Genomic DNA, 21166 nt, shown 5'->3' on the forward strand with positions numbered 1-21166 from the left:
TGTCTTTCTTCTGCAGATCTTCTGAGCAAATCTGTCTCTGACCTCTGACCCCCTCTGCCTGTGTTGGGACCTGAGCCGTGGGTCTCTGGCTGCAGCGAGGAGGTGATGAAGAGGAGGATGAGGCGTCCTCACGGCTCAGCTGCACGTGCCGCTTTGTGAAAGGAGGGCAAAGGTCGTCTCACCTGCAGACGGAGCGGGATGAGTCCCTGAAAGTCCTGGATTATGTGGAATTCTTAGAAATACAGACTAAAAAAGTAAAAACCTAAGAAGCCTTTTTTTTCTGGAACATAAAATTACATGGATCCTTAAATACAGAACCTGTGGGAAGTAAAATTAGACGTGTTCATCTCACACTTCTAATCTTGAGCTGCTGCAGCTACAACCTGGAATACAGAATTCCTTTGATTTTAAAATACAGAATCTAGAAGTTAGTTCACGTCAAGAAAGTTTCAATTCACTTTTTTAATCTACAAATTCATTTATATTCTTTGAGTTCATTTTAGATTTTTTGCAGTTTTTATCATATTAAAATTTTGCTCTCTGCTGGAGAAATGGCTCCGAGTGCTTCGATACGAGAACTGACGGCAGGAAGTTGATCCCTGCAGGGAGCGAGGCAGAGACACAAACAAGAAGACGTAGACAAACAGAAAAACATGTCGTGGAAGAGGAACTACTTTGCATCAGGCGGAAGTGGCGTTGGTGGGAGCGCAGTTGGCGGCACAATGGATGGTGGGTTGCAGGGAATCTTGACGCCTCGCACCATGACGTCCATCGCTCCGAGTAAAGGGCTGAGCAACGAGCCGGGACAGAACAGCTGCTTCCTGAACAGCGCCCTGCAGGTACACACACACACACACACACACACACACACACACACACACACACACACACACACACACACACACACACACTCCCACTCCCCTCTCTTGAACTTAAACCACCTCTCTCACTCTCACTCTCTCTCTCTCTGATCTCTGACGCCTGTGTTGACGTCGAGCTGTGTTCATACACTGACCTGACAGGAAGTTCAGTTGTTGAACCTGCCGCAGTGCAAACTTGTTGACTCACTTCCACAGGAAAAACAGGAGAAAGGAAAAACACGTTATTTAGAGACATAACATGTATGTTGAAAACATCACGGAACACGAGAAAGATGACTTTTTATTAATCTGCTCGTGTTTCCAAGATTAAACGACTGATGGTCACAGATGAATAATAAATCTTGCCGGTGTGTCCTTCAGTAAGTCAACATTTCAATATGTCCAATGAACGACACTGTCTTCAGCCTCGTCTCTACTGGTACTGATGCCAGTATTATTTTACTAATACGCTGAGATAAGATGGAAACCTACAGTAAACTTCACATGAGCTGAACAACATGTTAGCTTCGGCTTTGTATCCGAGACATTCCGACTTCATCTCTGGACAGTTGGAGGAAGTGGAGATGTGTCTTCCATCTTTATTTACAGGGTAAAGATTGGGAGAATGTCAGCGGGCGGATGTTGGCATTTAGCTCAAAGCGGTGTCCTCTGTCTGAACGCTTCAGTCTGCACAGTCTGCAGTCTGGAGCCTCGTAAAGCAACCGACACTCCCACCACAGTGCCTTTGAGCCAGTCATACAGTGGCTGGTAAACACAAGTCATATGACTGGCATATAACAACCAGTCTGATAACCTGCTCTGTTTGTTGAGCCTGTAATGAGCCTCCACCTGCGACGTCTCCCAGACTGCACATCACACACATTTATGACTCATCAGCTTCTAAAGCGGAGGTGAGGAGTGTGTTTTATCCGCCTCAACAATAAGAGCTGAGACAGTGTGAGGGACGGACCGCGAGGACAGTAATTATCGGAGTCGTTGGTTCGTTTAAAGGCTGGCTCATTAACCCTGGTGGGCGGGGCCGACGGATCAGGCTGCTGAAATGACAGACCGACCTAAAGAGGAAACACTCATTACATCGTTTAACTACAGCTCAGCTGCTCCTGGATCAGCATCATTACACTCCGTGGAAGTTCAGAGGTCACAGCCCACAGACAGACAGACGTGTGATGATTACAATCTGTCTCTTCTGTCAGCAGAAAAACACAGAACCTGTTTCAAGGTGTAATCGTTAAAGTCAGAACTCAGCAGATTCTCCTCCTCAGTGCTGTGGGACAGTTCAACTGTAGAAAGGAAACGATATGGACATGAGATGCTGGTGTGGACGAGCTGTAAACACAAACACAGAGCTTATACGTCATGTCCCCTGGGACAGACAATATAGTTTTCCAGTTGTTAATCTACCAGGAGACACAAAGGAGAGTGAAGTCTGTGGAAACAGTGCTTCAGTGGCTGTGTGCCCCTCAGTCCTGTTCTCCGAGTCCAGTGTTCTGTGAACACATGTCGTCCTCATGACTCCTCTGCACCGTGCCAACTGACAACCTTCACCACCCGACCCCTGCAGCCTTTTCATCAGCCTTTTAGCTCCCTGTCTGTTTGTCCCGACTTGTCATCGCCGCCTCACGTTAAACCAAAGTGATCAAAAGGGTCGTGAGACTGCAGGCGGCTGAGCTGAGTGAAACGAAGGCGGCGTGGCGTGGCGTGCCAGAGGACCGGAGGAGTCTTCAGGCCGTCGGGAGGCTCAGCGGCTCCGACGTGTGACGAAGACAAAGCGAAGAGGAAGAACATTGCAGTAACAAGCTGCAGCTGATGCCCTGACTTCAGCTGACCACACACCTTCATCCTCCTCTTCCTCCTCCTCTTCCTCCCTGCTGGCCAGGATATCCACCGTCAAAAGGAAACGTCCTTCGCAAAGACTCAGACTCATTTATTTCATCACAAACTTTAGTCAGTAAAAAATACTGTTTTATTTTCATCACACAGGTCAAACACTGAAAATCAAAGTCACTCCATATTTACATCTCAAGCTTGACACACATCTGAAGAAGCTTCTAGTTGAAGTTTTCCAACATCTTATAAATAATCCGTTCATTGAAAATAATGAAAACCGATGATTTAGAAAATGAAACTTGATTTAAAGCCAGCAGTCTTTCACAGGTCTGTACTCAGGGTTCGCTACCTGTCGGACGCTGCTGCTCCATCCTGCAGGAAAACAAAGCAACATATTGGACCTGGTAGGGGGGAGGTGGTGATGGAGGGGCGGGGGGGCAGGAAGGAGAAACCAACAAGTGCTGACTCCACAGTTATGAGTCACCGTCGACTCAGAGCTCTCACTCCAACAACCTTCTGTCCAGTCTCAAGGAAAATGTTTATTCATTATCTTAGTTTTCTCTCTGTGTATTTGACGTCTGTAAGAAAAGAGCTGTAACTAAACTAGGTTTAATTTAAAATGATCTTCAGACTCAGATGAATCATCTCGTTTTCAAAGGGAACCTTTACTCATGAGTGATTCAATCCTTTATCCTTCCTTTACCTTCGCCTCCCTCACATTTCAGTTCCATAGAAAACCACACATCTCTCCTCCAACTGTCCAGTAACAGAGCAGCGTCTGTGACCGTCATCCTTCAAAAACCTTTTCTAATAAGGGAAGTGATGAAAAAAAATTCCTGCATGTCTGCATTCCTGTCACTCAGCAGGAGACGAGATGCCTGAAGCCTCCGGACGGAGAACCCGAGGATTGATCTGAAGTGTTGTTACGTTCCTGTCCTGCAGAGGAACCGAACCACGGGTCGCTTTGATCCGGACCCCGACCCTCTCTTGTGGTCAGTCGGTCCGGACGGTGGTCCGAGGAGCCGTTCACATCTGAAAGCCTAAAAATGTTTTGGCTCAAACTGGTCCTGGATCAGTTTCAGTCTGGATTTTTCTGAACTCTGTGGATCAAAACTGCAGTTTAGTCTGCAGGAAGTATCGGACTAAGCCATGACTTAGATTCCACACAGGCACACAGGCACACACACACACGCACGTACACACACGTACAGACACACTCACACACGTACACACACACGTACACACACACACACACACACACACACACACACACACACACACACACACACACAGACACATGCACACACACGCACACAGGATTTTAAGCAGCTGTGACGGCGGGTGGTGAAGGCAGCCAGAGGTTTCATAACAGGATCAGAAACCATCAGCTCTCACACAAACTGAGGAACAACAGTTCAAACTATCGCTGATTAGAAGCTGCAGATAAAATGAATTTGTGTTTTGTGTTTCAACAACGTGCACGTAGCTTGAGTTTAACCGTTTTTTTTATGATGCTCTCTAATGACCAGCAGGGGGCGACTCCACTGGTTTTGTGAGAAAATGATTCTACTCCTCATTTCAACACAATAATTTAATTTAACACAAACTCACTCTGTTTGTTCCCCCTCTTTGTTTGTCACACTCTCTCTCTCTCTCTCTTTTTCCTTCTGGCGCACACACACACACACACACAGACACACACACACATACACACACTCTTATCTTCTATCATCACTCTGACTTTGACACACTCCATCTCTCTCACTTGGTCTCACACACACTCGTCTTCCGGAGAACTTGTCGTCACGCAGGCGTCCAGATGGTTTTTTCTCCTGGAGCAGATGGAGAGAGTGACGAGCACACTCTGACATGCTAACACACACACACACACGGCTCCACATATGTGTTTGACATGGTCGCTCTTGCTCTCTTAAACATGCTCCGGGTCTCTGAACTGGCTCTCTGATTGGCCGGCTGTAGTCTCAGGTTTGCGGCCACCGTGCGTCCGTGTTGACCGGTGATTGGCCGGCAGCTTTGCTGTCTTAAATTATTATCAAAGAGCTGTGGATAGAAAGGCTGCACAGATTTTTAACTTTTTATTTTCATTTTGAAAATTCCTCTGATGTTAAATCACGTTCAACTTGTTTCCTGCTCTTAAGATTTTGGGATCAGGTCGTAGCAGGTAAACGTGGTTTTGGTTTGAGGGGTTTCATGGAATCAGTATTTCCTTCACCCTCAGGTTCTGTGTTCATGCAGTTTGTTTGACTGCTGCAGCGATCTTCTTGAAAGAATTGGGTGCAGTCCAAGACAGAACTGCAGGATACAGGAATTATTTTTCTTCCTTTAACTTTGCAAGGTAGCAGATTTTTTGAAATCGATATCTATAGAGAGGTGAAATTGTAAGCAGCAGGTATGTTCTCAAAGAATTCCCTGCTGCTTTGTTAAAAGAAGGATTTCTTCATTTCCTGAGCAGGAGCTTCTTTGTATTTTTTGATTTATTTCCATTATTTGTCTTTTCTATTCCTTCCTCCCACTTTTTTCTTTCGTCTTCTGCAGCTTGAATGAAGACCTGACCCAGGCCTTTGTGTTATTTTCTCCTCCCTGTGTCCCTCTCAGGTTCTGTGGCACCTCGATATCTTCCGTCGTAGTTTCCGTCAGCTGACGACTCATAAGTGTATGGAGGACTCGTGCATTTTCTGCGCTCTAAAGGTGAGAATCACACCGGCCGACACTCGGAGCTGATCCTTGACCAGCTTCATGTTTGTGACCTCACTGTGTGTCTGTGTTTTCTTTGTGTCCAGAGTATCTTCGCTCAGTTTCAGTACAGCAGCGAGAAGGTTTTACCGTCGGACGCTCTTCGTAGCGCACTTGCCAAAACCTTCCAGGACGAGCAGAGGTTTCAGCTCGGCATCATGGACGACGCTGCAGAGTGCTTCGTAAGACAACACACACACACACAATCATCTGTTGTTGTTTTTCATGTGTTAACTGAACACACGTCTCTTCCTCTCTGCTCCCTGCAGGAAAACATTCTAATGAGGATTCACTTCCACATCGCAGATGAGACCAAAGAGGACATCTGCACAGCCCGACACTGCATCCCCCACCAGAAGTTTGCTATGACGCTCTTCGAGCAGGTGAGAGCAGGACGCTGCCGTCTCATCTGTCGCCTTGACGATGGGTCATTTAGATTAAAGGAACATTTCACACTGTTGTGACGTCAGAAAAAGTGCAGATTAAAGTAAACGGCGTCGGATGCCAAGTTTTATTTGTGTTTGTGTGTCAGTGTGTTTGCAGCAACTGTGGAGCATCGTCAGACCCTCTACCCTTTATTCAGATGGTGCACTACATCTCCACCACCTCTCTGTGGTAAGTGTGTGTGTGTGTGTGTGTGTGTGTGTGTGTGTGTGTGTGTGTGTGTGTGTGTGTGTGTGTGTGTGTGTGTGTGTGTGTGTGTGTGTGTGTGTGTGTAACAGCTCTCATCTCAGACGAGGTGAGTTAAGGCCACACACTTCTGATGCTTGGTTACACTGGGGGGGGTCACCAAGGCAACAGACTAATCACTACCTTCATCAAGGCTCCTGAGGTCTTTCTCATACACACACACACACACACACACACACACACACACACACACATACACATACACATACACACACACACACACACACACAGGTCAATGCTTACCTGTGTGTTTTATTAGTTTGATGATATAAAAAATGTGTTAAAAGAATTTCATCTCCTCATCCTCAGTAACCAGGCGGTGAAGATGTTGGAGTCGAGGGAGAGGGCGACTCCCGGCATGTTCGGCGAGCTGCTGCGTAACGCCAGCATGGGAGACCTCCGCAGCTGTCCTGTAAGACTCAACGATAACTCATTGTCATGTATTAAAGCTAAATCTTTCCTCGTTCAAATAGGATTAGTTTCATGTCAGTGTAATCGAGTGCTCGGTCCTTGCTCCTCAGAGTCAGTGCGGGCAGCAGCTCAGGATTGCTCGTGTCCTCCTCAACAGTCCGGAGATCATCACCATCGGTCTGGTTTGGGACTCGGATCACTCAGACCTGGCTGAGGACGTCATTCACACCCTGGGGACCTGCCTGCGTCTGGGTGATGTAAGAAGATGAAGGATAGTTGTAGAAGAAGAAGAAGAAGAAGTAGATGTGGACCTGATCGTCTTCTCTCGTTTTGCTCTGTGCAGTTGTTTTACAGAGTGACGGAGGAGAAGGCCCGTCAGTCGGAGCTCTACCTGGTCGGTATGGTGTGTTACTACGGGAAACATTACTCCACCTTCTTCTTCCAGACAAAGATCCGGCGATGGATGTACTTTGATGACGCACACGTCAAAGAGGTACATTCAGCAGCGCACCATGTCCGCGTGACAAGTTGATAATATTTGATAAGAAACCAGAAACCTCCAGTTGTCTCTGGGGATTTGAAGGCATCACTGATCTGCAACGTCCCCTGTTCAACTCCCCGACCAGGGACGATGGCTGCACATCAACGTGACATAAAATGCAGCGAGAAAGCTTCTCGTTACGTAGTTTGACAGTTTATCACCGACTAATAACGTAGAATAACGTAAAAGGGATTTCAGATTTTAGGAAGAGAAGATTATTTATCCTTTGTGTCAAAAGTGAGAGGAACAATTTGTCAGAGGAAACTTCAGCTGCTTTCAGACATGAACTGAAGTCTGGACATTTTTCCTGAAATAAAATGTCAGTGAGATTGTAAACGTGGGGAACGTTCAGGCGAGGGGCGGAGCCTGTAGAGCAGCAGGAGGCGGGACATGACGCATACATTCTCCTGTGGAAAGATCAGTGTTGTTGTTTACAGCTCGTCCACAACGAGGTCGGCTCTGGAATGTCCTCGTCTTTCCAAGTTGACGTCTTCGTCTTCTACGTGTACGGCTCCTCTTCTTCTTTTCTTCATCCTGGGAGATTTGTGTTCTCCCAGTTATACGTGTTAGAAACCTCATCACCGCGGAGGCTGCAGGAGAAGATCCAAAAAATAAAAGTAAAAAAAATAAAAAATAAGCAAGTGACTGGAACGTTGATGTTCTCACACACAGAACCTCCAGAACATGTCAGGAGATGATGTAGGGTTCGGTGCAGGTGTCAAAGCGTCTCCAGGAGACATATCTGGTGTGTGTGTGTGTGTGTGTGTGTGTGTGTGTGTGTGTGTGTGTGTGTGTGTGTGTTGTGAAAATGAAAGAAAAAGGCAGTTTAAGGAAATGACCTCATGTTGTAGTAAGTGACCTCTTTCTCTTCCTGTCCATCCTTGCACTTCTCTCATTGCTCTGCCTCCTCTTCCTCCTCCTCCTCCTCTTTCTCCTCCTTTGCTTGATTTCATTCCTCCTCTCTTTTTGCTTTCTTTTCTATCATTGCTGTGTGATAATAACACGGGTGGAGTGAGAGATCTCTTTCCCTCGCTCTCCCTCTCTGTCGCTCGCCTCTCTGCTGGTTGTGAAAACAAGGATATCCCTCTATTGTTGATCAGTCCAGCTGGATAGAACTGAGGGTGTGGTCAGAGCACACACACACACACACACACATCCCACCACAGCCGACACTTTTGCTCACACTGCAGACTTTCATTCTATCTCTTTCTCTTGCACAAACACACATTTTTTCACACACACACACTCGTAACCACACATGGCTGACGGTCGTGTCAGTATTTTGAGATTCGGGACGTCCTGTTAGATCCGGGCAGAGCTGTGGGTGTACATGGACTTTTGGAAAATGGAGGAAGGGTTGAAATAGCAAATGGGAGGATTTTCTGACGCACGATAAGAGAAACAGACTGAAGGCCTCGGACGGTTCACGCTCCAACGTTTCGATTTCCGACTGAGTCGTGTTTCCGAGTCGACGGGGACGTCCTGACAGCAGCTGGTAAACTCCACCAGCTACTTTCCAGTTTCAGTGGCTAGTTTGATGCAGGACGTTTTTTTAAATTACAACATCTGCTGTTTGAAAACATGTGATTTTGAATTTGATTTGATTTTTTTGTCTTTACTGTACCAGGGTGTCTGAAAACATCTGAAATTCTTTTTTTATCACCAGAGTTTGAAAAATTCTCAACTTCGCCAAGAACGAGAGTATTAGTTCTGTACTGAGGGTTTTTGGTCTGTCTCTGGTTAAGTTTACGTTTTCTATGGAAGTTTAACAAGTGGCTTTAAGTTGACGAGCACTTCTCGCTGAGCCTGTCGGGAGCAAAGTTAGTTGGAAGCGACAAACGACTGTTTGACAAAAACACGGCCTCCATTCGGCGCCACTGAGTGGTGAGACAGAGCGGTATCTCTTATTGACATGGCAAAACGCATACGTTGAATTTTAGGCAAAGTTGTTTTGTACAAAGTTAACGTCCTTCAGTTTTGTGAGTCATTGTCTCCTCCACTTACTCAGATTGGTCCCAAGTGGAAGGACGTGGTCTCTCGCTGCATCAAGGGACACTACCAGCCCCTGCTGCTGCTGTACGCTGACCCCCGGGGGACACCGGTGTCGGTGCAGGACCTGCCCTCACGTCTCGACCTCCACCACCTCAACAAGGCCTGTTACGACAGCGAAGACTCGGGTAACTACAACACAGCTAGGAGTCGTAGTAGTAGCACGACAGCAAACGTTCAGGTAACTAAACCAGAATCAATAGTACTTGTACTAGTCGTAGTAGTAGTACTATGACAGACCAGACTGGGGTAACTAGAAGAACTAGTAGAAATAGTCGTTGCTGTGGCTGTCGTACTTGTCATCGTAGTACTTGTAGCAGCAGTGAGGTTAGGAGTATCTGATAGGATGCTGTATACTTGTGTCTGCGTGAATTTACTTCACGTCACGTCTGACACGGCGACCTCCCTCCTACCCACACGGACAGGCCGGGAGCCGTCAATCTCCAGCGACACTCGCACCGATTCGTCGACGGAGAGCTACTCGTGCCGACAGCCCTCCCACTCTCACCATGAGTCCCTGGCCAGTCACTACTCATCTGACTCCCAGGGAACCGTCATCTGCATCGAACGCCCAGAAGGAGCCCTGCACGCCTCGCTCTGCAGCCTGGATACCATAGGTGAATACAAATACAGCTGTTGTCACACAGCGAGTCACAATGTTTGTGTTTGACCATCAGCTGTTGTCCTGCATGTTGTTATCCAATCACAGCAGGGCTCAGCTCCGTCATCTCTCTGATAACACACCATTCATTCTGTTCAAACACGTGTTTCGTGCTGAAGAAGAACTCTTATGAGATTTGACCCGATCACGCTCGGCCACGCCGCTTCTTTTACGTCTGTCATGTCTGTGCTGCCTGTCGTGGTGATCGTGCTTTGAACATCCGTTGCCATGCTTCTCGTTGCTAAGGCCACGTGACGGACAGTGAGCAGCGCCAGTCTCTGAGGAAGGGAGGCGGGGCCGGGGATAGGAGGCGGAGCTCTAGCCGCACCCGGCGATCTAAACCCGACAACGAAGCTTCGTCAGCCGGGTACCACAGCGAGGGTAGGCGGGCCGGGGGCCAATCACAGGGCAGAAGGCCAACTGCTGGGCGGAACTATTAAAAATGTGACTTGGAATAAAACTGATCCTGGAGTTTTTTAATGCTAAAGTTCTGAAAACATTTTTTATTGCACATTTCACAATAAAAAAAACAAAAAATGTTGACTTTTATTAAAGTATATGAAATAGTATAAAAATCAAATTGTCAATTTATTACAGCCCCCTCTAAATACTCAGTGTACATTATTCATGAGGTTTTTTATTATAATTTAACTGATATTTTAAGACAAGAAGCAAAATCGTTTTCGTTATACAATTTGTGCAGTAATCTTGTTTTTCTGTCGGACAAAAAAAAAGATCTGAATCAGTCTAAAGATTTGAAATGAAAAGTCACAGGAAATGTAGAAACGTTTAAGACGTAGGAAATAAAAAGCAGAGCAGACGTAGTGAAAACAGGGGAGTCTGGGTAAAGGCGGAAAAATTCTGCTTTGTTTTTAGTTTCATGTTATTTTAGTGTCATTAACATTGTTCATTCATTTTCACTTGATTTGTTTTTCATTTAATTTTTCTCACTTGTTCCTGTTTCTTTCTTACTCCCTTCTTTTCTCCTCCTCTTTACCTTCTCTCTCTTCTTCATTTCATTCCTTGCCTCTGTGTAAATCTTTTCCTCTTCCTCTCTCTCCTCCCCCCCCACAGGAGAGACGTTGAAAGAGCAGCAGGTTCCTCGTCCACTCCCCAAACCTTCATCCTCCTTCTCATCTTCAACCAATCGCCTGCGAGACTTCAAGGAGACCATGAGCAACATCCTGCACAGCCGACCCCTCTCCTCCTCATCATCCACCTCTTTACCTGCCGCCGTCCTTTCGTCTGAAATCCCCTCCTCTGCCAACGGCCGCCACCAACCTGCCGCCAACACCGCACCCTCCTCCTCCAACATACCCCTCGACTGGGAGGCCGACAGCACCAGCAGCGAGTCCAAGTCCAGCTCCTCTGGAGGAACGGGGTCGGGGAGATACCGGCCAGCATGGAAGCCCCGGAGGGAGGTGCTCAACATCGACAGCATCTTCACTCGGAGAAGGCAGGTGGGGTACAGCCCGCTCGGAGCCTCCCAGCCCGACGACTGTGCAGCTCCAGCCTCAGAGGGAGCGGACGCTTCCTTCCCAGCCCCGCAGGAGGTGATGTCTGTCAGGCCCGGCACCTCCTGGACTCTCCCCACCGCCGGCAGCAGCCACAGAGGAGGTGGAGGAGTCACAGAGCTGCCTCCTCCTCCCCCTCCCCCTCCCAGGCTGATCCAGAGGATGGAGAGCGGATATGAAAGCAGCGAGAGGAACAGCAGCAGCCCGGTCAGCCTGGACCTGAACCTGGGAGACAGGTGAGCTTTCACTCTCCCCCTGATTTAGACCTTCAGTGTTAATTATTCAGATTCATTTCATTCAACTGAAAGTTTCATCATCAGTTAAGTGGCAAAATGTCCCAGTAACAAAAGTGTTTGTTCAAATCACAGAATAAAACCAGAGAGTAATTAAACAAACACATTAAACAAAGAAAAGCAGCAAATCTTTGCACAAAAAATGGACTCGTTGTTTCATCTTAAATCAGATTCAACACATGTTCTTCTGGTAAATACAGAAACTATCTTGATAATTAGATGTAACTTTTATTTTCATGTTTACATGCTGGTAGAAGCTGTTTCTGATTCCTATCTAACCAGTATTTACAACGCAAGCAAACTTTATTTATCTCACACTTGTAAAAACAGAAATCATAACGTAACCGTCTCAGGGGAAGAAATATTTAAAAGTCGTTGCTGATATGATCAGTTGATATGAGTTTAGTTTATTTACACAGCTGTGCAGCTAAGTCCGCCTCCTACTCACTTTTCAATTTATCATCGTTTTCCAGCTCGGGAACTAAACTGTGATGTTCCATTACTAATGCCGCCTACGAAGGTGTGACTGGCTCAGTTGTTGTTTTTTCCAAACGCGGGGAAGAGGTCTGGAACTAGGGTACGATTCAAATCTGTCACGCAAGAGTCACAGAGACAAAACTAAAAAGTATTTCCAGTTAAACGAAGAAACAACTGGAAATGGATTTGTTTTTTACATGACTGACACATGTCATCGTGTTAAAGGTGAATTACGACTGCAGCCCAAGTCCAAAGTACACAAGACAAATACTACAGAATGACAGTGATCCTTCCGTCTTCCTTCAGGGAGTGTGCCGTGAAGAAGCCTTCGGTCTCCTCCTCTTCCTCGGGGCCGTCATGGAGGAACATCAGATCAAAGAGCAGCGGCGCTCTGCTGCAGGACGTCAGCTCTTCCAGCAGAGGGAGCCTTGGTATGACGTTAGTTTGTGTGTCATGAACATTACTGTAGATAAAGATGGACGACATGTCGGCTACCAAAGGTGAAGCCAAAGCGTTTTGATCGCCCCCTGGTGGCTGGCTACAGTCTAGGTCATACACTCCCCTCCTCCATGTTAGCGTGATGTGTCGCAGCTTGTGTTTCATCTCGGTGTGTGCACGTTAACATTGTCCTGAGGAACAAATCATCTTTCTCATCTGTTCGGACAAAAAGATAAAAATATCCGACGTGTTTTATGTTCATGTCTCGGATGAGGTCTGTGTCCCTGGTTGGCATAGCAACTGGCTCCACGGTGCTATGGGCATTGGAAACTGATTTCTGTTTTGTGAGCAAATGTCTTTTCTTTGTTGGTGATTTGGTTTACGTCTGTTGGACCAGCGCCCCCTGTAGGCCGCAGCGAGCTGGACGAGCTGCAGGAGGAGGTGCTGAGGAGAGCGAGGGAAGAAGAGCAGCAGCGACGCCAGGAGAAGGAGAGGGAGGCGGCGCTCGGCTTCAACCCACGACCCAGCAAGTACCTGGACCTGGACCAGCTGCAAATCCAGGGTACGACACACACACACACACACACACACACACACACACACACACACACACGCACACACGCACACACGCACACACACACACGCACACACCTGCCTGAGGAATGCTAAATAGAATAATCTGTACCAGAGATGAAAACAGTCACTCAACTGCTGTTGGAGGTTCGGCTCGGACTGTGTGTGTTTGAATTGTGTTTGTGTTTGTGTTGGACAATAGGAATGTTCTTCATTGAGCTGAAAGCGTCTGACTCAGCCGACAGTATTTCAAACTAAAGCCTGTGTGTGTGTGTCTCTGTGTTTGTGTGTCTCTATGGTGGCGGGGACATTTTGGTCCTCACCAAATCATTCCTTCTTTCCAAATACTCCATTAAACTGTGATCACCAACAGATTTTTACTTCTGAAGTGAAACGTTTGCTCAGAGTGTTCGGTGCAGCAGTGTCTGAATCTCCACTGCCTGGATTTTGTCGCATTAAAAGTGGCTCTCCACAGTAACAGGATTGCAGGTGTTGCACACAGCCGGGGGCTCCCATCGTTTTCAGCCATAAACCAGTTGAATGCTGCAGGTTTGTTCTGTTGCTGTCGGATCTGGATAATTATCTGTTTATATGCATGTTCAGGAAAAGGCGACAGCTTTGAGCGGTGTGTGTCGGAGGCAGAGCTCCTGCTGGACCAGTCCGTGCGTCTGGAGCAGGCGGGAGAGGTCGCCGCAGCGCTGTCGGCCGTCAACGAAGCCGTCTGTAAGCTCCCCCCCACTTACCCCGACTTCACTCCTACACACTAACACACACACACACACACCTCACACACACTAAATAACTCACACCTACCAAATAAACACTCTGTGAGTGAGGTCAGCACACCCCCGCCCACAAACCCTCTGCTTGGTTGCTAATGGAAACCGGAGACAACACAGTGGCCTGCTGTTAACGACATCAACCACTGAGATCTCAACATGTTTGTGTGTTACTGAGGAATGACCACACACACACACACACACATCAGTTTGTCATCACTGTGTCGAGACAATAAAAGACGGATTAAAGAAAGTGAATAAACCATCAGGATGAGAATCAGTGCGTCGAGCTTCAGATCCTAAAACCTCGTCTGTAAAGTTTAGTTCCAGTTTGTTTGAGTTCAGGTTTTAATTAGTGGCACTCAGAGCTGGGGGGGGGGGGGGGGGGGGGGGTCTGTCAGCGGACATGAGAATAAAACACTAAGACGTTCATGAGCTTCCTCCTGTTCATGAGTTTCTCTGGAGGCATCAGAGACAATATCTGAACTTTAATGTCTTTAAATGAGGTCAAATCGATCACTTCACATAATTCTGACCCAGGTTTTCAGTCACATCACCGTGTTCTGTGTTAATAATATATATATATACTAATAAATAAATAAATAACTATTGAACGGGTTATAATTTAGTTAATTTAATGTTCTGTCTGAATATAATTTCAACCATTTCATCGAGGACCAAACCTCTCATGTCATTTCCATCACACACACACACACACACACACACACACACACACACACACACCCCTCCACCATGTCAGTTGTCTGATATTTGATTTATTTTAAGATTTTCGCATGAAATCATCTCAAGTTATTTTATGCATCTTTCTTTTCCTTTGTCCTTATTCATTCTTTCCTCTCTTTTGTTCTTTTTTTGGTTTTTTTATCTGTCTTGCATTTTCTGGTTGACACGTGGCCTCGCTGCAGCCAAACTGCGGCCAGTGGCGGCTGAGGGCGGAGCTAGTAGTAACAGCCGGCTGCAGCGCTGCATGAGGAGAGCCCGCAGCTTGCAGCAACGCATGCAACTGCAGCAGCGGCCGCAGGACTCAGAGGCAGTCAGACAGCATCCAGAGCAACAGCAGGAGGAAGAGCAGCAGCTCCAGGAACAGCCCAGGTACCGCCTGTAGTCTGCTCAGCCAATCAGACGTCACATAGCATCGGAGAATATTTAGTCTTTTTCATGAAATTACAACCAAATGAAAAACTTCAATGTGGTTAAAAAAAAAAAGTTTGTTACTTCAGTTTCCACCTGATCGTCTTTAAATATCTTGTTTTAGCCTTGATGGCTCCAGAAGAAAAGCCAAAGTATCTGGGTCGCCCCCTGGTGTCTGGCTGCACCATCGTTTGTAAACCCTCCTCCTCCATGTTAGCAGACGGGACATGAACCAAACTAAAAACTCAAAGATGTCTCTGTCATTTCAGCTCGTTCTTATCTCACTGATGTTCAAGTGTTTCTCATCGGTTTGGTTTTAATTAGTTATTTGATGATTAAAGAGGCGGAGACGTCATGATTGACAGCTGACACTGACTCATGATTGGACGAGCGTGTGTTTGTTCGAGACTTCAACCGCACGGATTGACTCGACAATCACGACTTCTGTGAGGTGTTTTCATGATGACTGGCTAAGTGAGAACCATGGTGACAGATTGTCAACACCGAGGGAAACAACCTCTCACACACACACACACACACACACACACACACACACACACACACACACAAAACCAGCCGTGTGTTTAGCAGGAGCTCTCGAATGACACCATCTGTTCCAGACATAGTGCACGCCAACACACACACACACACACTCACTTCCTTCCTAACACGCCTCTCTCACTCTCTCTCTCTCTCTCTCTCTGCAGTGAAAAGGCTCTCACGCTCCAAATACTTCTGACGAACAGACAGGGCGACCAATCAGCCGCCAGTCAGGACCAGCAGGCCCTGCCTCTCTCTCCATGCTTTGTTAAGCCCCTCCCTCCCAAAACAATCTCTGACCCCGCCTCCAGCACAGGGGCTCCGTCAGGTTCTCCCAGCGAGGACAGCAGGACCGAGGGCCCCTGCACTCGTGTTGGGAAACCCCTCTCCGATGCTGGGTCCCTCCCTGCTGTGTGTGTGGACACCTGGGAGCAGAGTCCTCTGGAGGATTTGGCTCCACCCCCTCCACCTGAGGAGGTGGAGTTCTCCGCCCAGTGGACCAAAACATCGCCCGTCCCCATCCCAGCTCAGGCCCTCCCCCCGCTTAGGCCGTACTCCCGGACTCCATCACCCATCGGCACCAACGACGGCTGTCGTCAGATCATGGAGAAGGAGCCATGTTACGTCAGACAGGGACAGACCACACCCCCTTTATCCAGCTCCACTTCCAGAGTAGCCCCGCCCCCTCCCACCAGAAACTGGTCCTGCTTACACCTTGACCCACCTGATGATGTCGTCGATTCTTCTGATCCACCAACTTATGCGACCGCAGACTCACCTTCTAGTGCCCCCCCGCCCCCCGTGAACCAACCTGATCAAACCCCCTCCGCCCCCCCCGCCCAGAGCCACAGAGCGCTCCTGCCTGTGGAGCGCTGGGCGGAGAACGTCAACAGATACTTCAGTTTCAAGAACGCAGCAGGAGGAGGAGGAGAAGGAGGAGGAGGAGGAGAGGAAGCAGCGTCGCCCTGTGAGGAGCTGTCAGAGCTGGACTCACTGTACCAGGCCAGTCTGCTGGCTCCCAGCATGCACCGGGGCAGCCGTGGTGTCAGTCCTCAACCGACTGGCAACAAACCAGGTACGAACTGCAGATGTGAGATTCTGTCACATGACACTTCTGACCGTCATGTGACCACGTCCAGAGTCACAGTCAGCTTTCACACACACACACACACACACACACACACACACACACACACAGGTTGTATTCATGGTGTAATGTTCGTGTTGCAGGTGTGAGAAGAATGGTGTCAGGATCTGGACGATCCAAAACACCGACAGCAGAGATAGAGAGATACGCCTACAGAACACCGGTAACACCTCTGCATAAGGTACAAGTGTGTGTGTGTGTGTGTGTGTGTGTGTGTGTGTGTGTGTGTGTGTGTGTCTGTGTGTGTGTGTCATTAAACCTCATCACTTCCTCATTAGCAGTTCGTTACTTCACGTCTCTTCTCTGTGCAGACGGCGTCGGGTGAAGACGAGAGCTACAGCGCAGACAACCTGCGACGCATCGCCCGCAGCCTGAGCGGAACCGTCATCGGGTCACGACCCCAAAACATCGGTGCCTCTCGCAGCTGCGTAAGTGACACAACAAAAAAACACTGTGTGTGTGTGTGTGTGTGTGTGTGTGTGTGTGTGTGTGTGTGTCTGCTGCCCCCCTGTGTTCACTTAGTGTAACTGCAGAATGCTTCAGGTTCCGCTCTCAGACTCTTCTCTGACTCTTCAAAGAATAATCATGACATCACTTCACCTCTGACTCATTAAACACTCTTGTGTCGTTGATCGCTGCTGGCGCTCAGCCGTCCTGTATCCAGCCCCCAGGCTGTCAGCCTCAGGCCAGCACATTAAAGATTCATCACTGATTCAGTTCTTCCATTAAGCTTTGAGCCGCAGCGCTCGGCCTGAGGTGATGACGTCCTGATCTGAAGCGACGGCTGAGGTTTGATTCCGCATATCAACACGCGTCAGAGGATTTCTTCTTCTCACGAGAACCAGATTTTTATGGATTATCATCACAGATTTATCTGATATATATCAAAGATTCGTCTTTATCCTCTAACTATATAATTTATTTATATAGAAATGAACGTCTTGTATCTCAGAGATACAAGATTGTTACCGTGTCATACTTTTGTTTTCATGTTTTTCCCTCCATCGTTCTAACTGGTTTTTCATTTCTTACCCCTCCTCTATTTTCTTTATCTCTTTTCTGTTTCTGTTTCTTTTCCTCTTTTGTCTGTTCTGTTTTTCTTTTCCTTCACTTCCTGTCTCCATCTTCTGTCTCCATCATTTCTCCTCCCTGTTCTTTTCTTTCTGTTGTCATCTTGTTTTACTTCCTCTCCCTGAAGGACCCCTCCGTGTCCAGACCCCCCCCCAGTCCCGCAGACCTTCACTCCTCCTCCTCCTCCTCCTCCTTCCTACTCCGTCGACCCAGCACCTCCTCCCTGCACCTCCCCTCCTCCTCCTTCACAGATCCCTCCTTCCACCACCTCCAACCCCGACACCACGGCCCCTCAGCTCCTGCACCTCCTCCACAGCACCCCCCCTCGCAGACATCACGGCCCCACAGCTCGGGCCCCTCCACCCGGGGACGCACAGGTAACCCGCTGGCCCTTCACCTCCACCTTCACCTCCACCTGCTGTTCACCAGCATCAACAAATCCAACGTCACAAAGCATCACACGAGCAGAGCTGCTCCTCCACCGACCCTTCGCTCCTTCAGGCTGTTTGAATGCCTCCGTCTTTAAATGATTTCATTAGTTTCCCTCTAAATGTTCTCATGAGAATTATAATGTGAAGGTTTGATCTCAGTTTCTGGACGAGACTCAAGACAGAACAAAATAATAAAACATGATAACTATTAAATATTGGAAATAAAAATGTTTATGATGCTCCCTCGTAAACCGTGAGGCCTCATGATGACCTGTGTTCTAATCATTGTCCTTTGTCTCCTCCTCCTCCTCCTCCTCCTCCTCAGGAGTTGCACCGAGCGTCCAGCAGCAGTTTCTGGTTGTGTCTGACAGGCATCAAGCTCTCTCAGGTCAAAGCCTCCACAGCATCGCGATGAGTTACGGCACTCTGCCCCGGGCTCCTCGCCGAGCCCCGCCTCCCTTCTCCTCCCTCCCCAGGTCAGGAGACTGTAGCACTGCCCCCCCGCCTGCTCAGCAGAGTCTCTACGCCACCCTGTCCCACCCTCGCCGCTCCGCCAACACCGGGACTAACGGTCACTACCGACAACCGTCGCTGCCCAGTAAAGTCAACGGGTCCGCCCACTACCCCCCACACCACAACCCCCCACACCACCTCAGGGTGCCAGGTGAAGCCCCCTCCCAGCCTCTGCGGCTGGACGTCCCCCCTGAGACTGACTGGCGCCGTGAAGCAGACTACAGGACTGTCCAGCCCAGCTCCTCTTGGGATCTCCTCGCAGCTCGCCACCACCACCACCACCACCACCACCCGCCCATCCAGCGGACACAGTCCCACCACGCCCCCCCTCACCGGCCCCGCAGGGACCCCCTGCTCTGCTCCCTCTGCCAGCAGCTTCCAGCTGAGCCGCCACGCCCCTACTGCGCCTCCTGCGGCGCTTACGTGGCTCGGTTCCGCCCGGCCAGCTGATCAGAAGCTGACGGCAAAGGTCACGCATCGTCACGAGTGAAATTCAATCTTAACGCCGACGATTCAGCCTGAGTTTAGTTTTTTTCATATTTTGAAAACCCTCCTGGTCGTCCCTCCTGGTCGTCTCTCCTGGTCGTCTCTCCTGGTCGTCCCTCCTGGTCGTCTCTCCTGGTCGTCTCTCCTGGTCGTCTCTCCTGGTCGTCCCTCCTGGTCGTCTCTCCTGGTCGTCCCTCCTGGTCGTCTCTCCTGGTCGTCTGTCCCGACTCATCCCTCCTGGTCGTCCCTCCTGGTCGTCTCTCCTGGTCGTCCCTCCTGGTCGTCCCTCCTGGTCGTCCCTCCTGGTCGTCTGTCCCGACTCGTCCCTCCTGGTCGTCCCTCCTGGTCGTCCCTCCTGGTCGTCCCTCCTGCAGACGCTCAGTCCTTCACGTCTCTGAACGTTTGCTGGATTTAAGCACATTTAACTTTCTGAAGAAGACGAAGCATCATGTGACCGAGCAGCAGGTCGACGTGTTCAGAACTTTGACTCTAAATAAAGATGGAAAATATGACGGCTCCCAGGAAGTGAAGCTAAAATGCCTAGATCGCCCCCTGGTGGCTGACTGCAGTATAGGTCGTTAACCCCGCCTCCTCCATGTGAGCAGAGGGGACATGGGCCCAAGTAGTTGAGGTTACTCGTGGAGACGGGACCTCGACACCACGGAGACAAGTCGTCCATCTTTATTCACTGTCTTTGATCTGAAGGTGAGCACATCGTCACAGGAAATGAAGGACACGTGACAGGAAGTAGAAGAGCAGCTCCTTCCTCAGACTGAATTTGAATTTACTCGACGTACTCCTCTATTTATTTTTGTAGGCTCGTCAGACTGAGTTGTTTGTAGATTCACTAAAACTATTCTACCTGCATAACCTGCGTATACTCTGCTATAGACCTGATCTAATTTTATAAAGTGAGCTAGTGTCCGGCCTCGTCGTGCGTAACCTGAGGCTGATTTCCTGTCGTTAGAGAATATTAGACGAATCAGTAAAGCTTTTATTTTGACCGAGTTGCAGCTAATATTTAGCATGATGTTTTCAGACGTGTTCTAGCCTTGAGAGCCTCGCTCGTCTTTGCTTTACATTTATTGTAATGAGGATATATGCAGATGTTTTTAGTGCAGTGACTCGACTGCATGTAACTCTAATGTAGTGCACTTCACAAGTGTTGGAGATAGATTTCCTTCTTTTGCTCGTTGCTGATTTGTTTCGACGTCTCTCCCGTTATTAAGGGAGGAGCTTCTCCTGTGTCTCTACTCAGACCACGTGCAATTGGTTCAGTAGATTCTGAACAAACACCTTAAAAAAAAAAGAAAGAAAATCAAGGATGCTGTTAATCAACAGACTGAGAGACTTCTGTTCGACTGCCAAGAAACCTGGGGCTGACCCCACCCGCCTGGTGCCTCGGCTGAGCTTAAACAAACGAACCCAAGTCGAAATTCCAGAAAATTGTAAAAACAAAAAATTTTAAGTTATTTCACTTGAAGATAACAATTTCAATTTTTCACTTAAAGTACAGAAAGTTGTGTGTTAAAAATATTTTAATGGGTAAAAATATTTTAATTTTTAAGTTGTAATAATCGGGACTGAACAAAATAAAGGCATCTTTTCAGAATAAAATCAGATTTTATTTCATATTTCGGACCGGACCTGAGTTGAAAACTGAATCGATGCAAAACAAACTGTGGATAATTCAAATGAAGAGAAATTAATTTGTTCATTATGTCAGAGTATTTTTCTTTTGGCTTTTTTGCTTCGCCAGATTTTATTTTGTTGATTTTTTGGGGGGTATATTTTTGATGCTTATTTTTCTACACTGTAGATCAACAGATTATTAAAATGTTTAATGGAAATCTTCCTCGTCTCATGTGATTCTTTCACTTGTTCATTGGTTCTTTCCGCCAGTTTTTTCTTTCGTCAGACTTCATGGCATCTCGATGA

General features: G+C 48.0%; 1 protein-coding gene across 4 annotated transcripts in view; it reads left to right on the forward strand.

Annotated features, from left to right (window-relative positions):
- usp54a (ubiquitin specific peptidase 54a) overlaps window positions 1-19258 on the forward strand; it is a 25053-nt gene extending 5795 nt beyond the window's left edge. The window contains exons 2-22 of one of the 4 annotated variants that reach the window (XM_069538593.1): window positions 17-839; window positions 5325-5417; window positions 5510-5644; window positions 5732-5845; window positions 5995-6077; window positions 6462-6564; window positions 6674-6820; window positions 6907-7056; window positions 9113-9281; window positions 9579-9770; window positions 10061-10195; window positions 10889-11564; window positions 12405-12529; window positions 12934-13098; window positions 13713-13832; window positions 14815-15001; window positions 15748-16655; window positions 16811-16908; window positions 17039-17155; window positions 17926-18175; window positions 18555-19258. In XM_069538593.1, the coding sequence (XP_069394694.1) occupies window positions 654-839; window positions 5325-5417; window positions 5510-5644; window positions 5732-5845; window positions 5995-6077; window positions 6462-6564; window positions 6674-6820; window positions 6907-7056; window positions 9113-9281; window positions 9579-9770; window positions 10061-10195; window positions 10889-11564; window positions 12405-12529; window positions 12934-13098; window positions 13713-13832; window positions 14815-15001; window positions 15748-16655; window positions 16811-16908; window positions 17039-17155; window positions 17926-18175; window positions 18555-19192 (4791 nt within the window). In that variant the 5' untranslated portion in view covers window positions 17-653 and the 3' untranslated portion in view covers window positions 19193-19258. Of the gene's footprint in view, window positions 1-16; window positions 840-5264; window positions 5418-5509; window positions 5645-5731; window positions 5846-5994; window positions 6078-6461; window positions 6565-6673; window positions 6821-6906; window positions 7057-9112; window positions 9282-9578; window positions 9771-10060; window positions 10196-10888; window positions 11565-12404; window positions 12530-12933; window positions 13099-13712; window positions 13833-14814; window positions 15002-15747; window positions 16656-16810; window positions 16909-17038; window positions 17156-17925; window positions 18176-18554 lie in introns of those variants that run through there. The other 3 variants (XM_069538595.1, XM_069538596.1, XM_069538594.1) reach the window with 3 other exon arrangements.
- Window positions 19259-21166: the final 1908 nt, after the last annotated feature.

Source organism: Paralichthys olivaceus, chromosome 14, assembly GCF_024713975.1.
Source record: "Paralichthys olivaceus isolate ysfri-2021 chromosome 14, ASM2471397v2, whole genome shotgun sequence".
Taxonomy (NCBI): domain Eukaryota; kingdom Metazoa; phylum Chordata; class Actinopteri; order Pleuronectiformes; family Paralichthyidae; genus Paralichthys; species Paralichthys olivaceus.